Source organism: Stylophora pistillata, chromosome 4 (assembly GCF_964205215.1).
Source record: "Stylophora pistillata chromosome 4, jaStyPist1.2, whole genome shotgun sequence".
NCBI classification, from domain to species: Eukaryota; Metazoa; Cnidaria; class Anthozoa; order Scleractinia; family Pocilloporidae; genus Stylophora; species Stylophora pistillata.
This window is the reverse complement of record NC_142522.1, coordinates 21,388,283-21,391,826: the sequence shown is the minus strand read 5'-3', so window position 1 is coordinate 21,391,826 and position 3,544 is coordinate 21,388,283. Positions and strand designations below refer to the sequence as shown.

At 39.2% G+C, this 3,544-nt stretch overlaps 1 protein-coding gene across 1 annotated transcript; it reads left to right on the top strand.

Moving 5' to 3' along the window:
• The first annotated feature begins 1,427 nt into the window (after positions 1–1,427).
• Positions 1,428–3,233, top strand: LOC148732834 (5-hydroxytryptamine receptor 1E-like). Its single transcript, XM_088759274.1, has one exon. The coding sequence runs from the start codon at positions 1,695–1,697 to the stop codon at positions 2,508–2,510; it is 816 nt and encodes a 271-aa protein (XP_088615400.1). The 5' UTR covers positions 1,428–1,694; the 3' UTR covers positions 2,511–3,233.
• Positions 3,234–3,544: the final 311 nt, after the last annotated feature.

Sequence of the window (3,544 nt, the reverse complement as noted above, 5' to 3'; positions counted from 1 at the left end):
TAAGTTCTTTGCACCGTTAACTTTTCAAACATATCTTTGTAATAAAAGATTAAAGCCCTCAATACACAGCACCAACTATAAAGAAAAATAGCACAGATAGTGCGGGTACGTGTTGAGTAAATAAAATGACCGCTCTGTTGATGGTATGTTTGTTTTTTGCAATCCCTGTGCGCGCGCTGAATTGCATCAGCAAAAGCGCGCGCAAAAACTGTGTTCAGCCACCTTAAAGGGGAACTGAACCCTGAAAATTAACCATTTTTAAATTGCAGCTTATAGTTCAAATAGAAATGTTCGAGGGTTTTTTTCAGTCTTTGGGCCCAACTTCGCATCGGAAAAATAGTTTAAAGTGGTATTTTGGCCTCGTAGTACGGCGGCTCAGAAAAGCGGTGTCAGCGGTCATTTTAGCTCGCTCTTACGTCACTGGTGGGGAAGAAAGATAATAAACCCGTACTCTTCCTACAGAAATTTGGTTTGGTTATGGAGTTATCGAAGTTGCGTGACCTGCAATGGGGATTAACTACGAAAATGAAATAGTAACAGTTTTTTTTCTTAAGTTGGTTCCCCACCACTGACGTCATAAACGACCGCTGCTGACCTATTTTGAGCCGACGGTCTTACAGCCCCAAAAGCGGGAAAAAGGGAACTTCAAATCGAATTTTCTCGTAAAAAACAAGAAGTGAACGAAAATGAATGTCGACACCTTATCTTACTCCTCTAAAGCTAACTAGAAATGAATGCAAGCAATATACCAATTTTAGGCTTCAGTTCCCCTTTAAATCAAGTAGCAATGGCCGCCATCTTGTATTTCAGTGAAATGCGATACACCGCTGACTCAAACCCACGGGCTCGAAATGTCCCCGATTTCTGGTGATGTGCTTTCGTTTTGTGCTTGTGTTCGCAGCTACGCCTTAGAACCGAGAAATAAGACATAAAGAAACCAGTTAATACATAAAGCACGAACAGCGTGGACAATAAGACTACAAGCAGTCCCTCCTTTTCGGTCCATCGCGTGAGTAAAAAAAATCAGACCCTACTTTCCGTGCGCCTCCCTCCCAGAGTTCTACGCGGCGCGCTAATTAGACTTGCGATTATTTGCCAGAAATTTCAATAACTTTTCCATGAACGGTTTCCGATGGTGGCTGCTCTGTAAGGCGAAAAGCAAACACGAGAGTCTGTCGCAAGCTAAATGAACGGCGGTGAGAGGTTTTGCAGGCGGCGATGGACTGCCGCAACAAGCTTTTGATGAAGCCTCTCATTTGGTCCCTTGATTTAACCCATCCGTTCCTTTAAAGTTAAAAAAAGAAAAAAACAGTAAAAAAACTCCATAAAATTTTGCATTTTTATGAGGGAATTTATTTCAAGACAGTGGTATTTTTCGCAAATGCTGTCATTTAAGGACTTTAAGGCGTAGTCTAATCTCTATTTGCTGTTATTTATGTAGACGGCCCTGTAGCCGTAGGACCAGAGAACTAAATGCATATGAATGAAGTTCATCATCGGTCCCCACAATAAATTGTCAACTTAATTTACATTTCTCAATCCTTGACTAACAGATAATTGCTTTTTGTCGCTTTCATGTTTTTCCCCATTGGCGATGGGAGATATAGTTATTAAAAAAAAAGAAGATATAAAAACATCTGTGCAAGGAACTACACAGTTATTAAAGGAGTAACTCTGAACCTAGCGAAAATAAGATGGTTCTCCCAGACGAAGACATGAATTTCACTTCCGTGCTGCACCCTGTCAACAACGAGCCCCATTATGTCTGCGATACAGCCACTTTGCCTGCGTTGAAACCAGATGCGTTGTCCACCGATGTCCATTCCGTGTTAGTTTTTACAACAGTTATCCTACTGGTGTCTCTACCCTTTACAATCTTACTGAATCTTGTTGTGATAATAGCGGTGAACTCCACGCTTGATCTTCGAACGACGTCAAACATTCTGCTGGCGTGTTTAGCAACGACGGATCTCTTAGCAGCTTTGATAATTCAGCCGTGTTTTATTACGATGGAAGTGTATTTTATTCAAGGAAGAAGTGTTGCTGAGTTTTGCGCGCTAGAGAAAGTTTCGGGGATCTTATTCACCATGTTTTGCGGCACTTCTCTGTTTCATGTGGTACTGATAAGCTTGGAAAGATTTTTGGCGATAAAACATCCCTTTTTCTACGAAAAATATTCCTGTAATAAGATTTCGATAATTACTTCTGCGATAGCGTGGATAGTAGCCTTTATTCCTGCACTCAAGGATTTTACAGACTTTGAAGATGATTTTGTGACTGTTGTATTTGTTGATGTTCTTTTAGTATGTAGTCTTCTAGTAATTGTTGTATGCCATGTTTCTCTTTATATAGAGGTTAGACGCCATGAGAAACAAATTGCTTCTCAGCAAGTCTCATTGGAAGCCAGGGAAAAATTCAAGAAGGAAAGAAAGGCGTTAAAGACAACGACGCCAATTGTTCTAACTGTTTTCTTATGTAACTCTATTTCGATATCGTTTGCTTTTTCCTAGACTATGTGACTGAATTTAATGTCGCCCACATCCTTTTCTTTTTAGCTTTTACATTAGCTTTGCTCAATTCTTTAATGAATCCTTTGATCTACGCAGCGAGGAACAAGCGATTCCGACAGGTATTCGTCCACCTGCTGTTACGAAAACGAGTTTAACAAACAGAAGAGATGGAAATACGAGTAATTTGTTGCAGAAGTACCACTGTTAGGCCACAAGCAGGCAATACGCAAGAATTACCACGAAAACGAGATGGTGAACTCGCCTCATAATTCTTCGTCTGTCTGTCTCTCTATTATTAAGGTGATGAGAACTATGATGTGAGCGGGTACTTATGTTGACAGCATTCATGAATGAAATAGAAGCCCTTTACAACATTAAAGCATGAAGAAAGTTATTTCCTCCATCAAAATTTTCGCAAGTTTCCGCTAACAGGGCAAAAGACGTTTATAAGGCTCTACTCTTAACCTAGATATGAATACGATTCTTTATCCCTACAATTTAACTGTGTTTTGGAAAAATAATAACACCAAGTAAAGCATGGCCCCCTCCATTGAATTGCTAGTAACGTTATCAGTTATTTATCTGCATTTTATCGAGATCTAAGCTTATTTTACCATGCTGGTGAATTCAGAATGTGTAATGCGCAACGAAAAGTTAATTGAAATAACAATTTTAACTAAACATCCTGTCTATCAGAAGTCAGACAATAAACAAAGAACTTGCCGAGGTCGTGGGACTAAGTCAACCAGTCGCGCCGGAAAAAACACATGCTATTTTCTCGCTAAACCTGGCGGTGAGTACATAAATTCATTTTGAATAAAAGATGTCAATCACCTATTTCAGCTGAATCAGCTTCACTGGTTGATGAAAGAAAAATAAGAAATAAAAGACAAAGCAAACGGGAAAAAATAGAATACTACAAAGCGATACTTATAGGAATTACCCTCAAAATTCTGTCCGAAAATTAATGTGAAAAGAAAAAGAAAAGTTTGACAACCTCGAAAACTGTTCGATTTTTTTAATTTTAATCCTTA

What these genes read in the sequence shown, in the direction of transcription:
- LOC148732834 (XM_088759274.1), top strand. Translation starts at nt 1,695, where the DNA reads ATGGTTCTCCCAGACGAAGACATGAATTTCACTTCCGTGCTGCACCCT.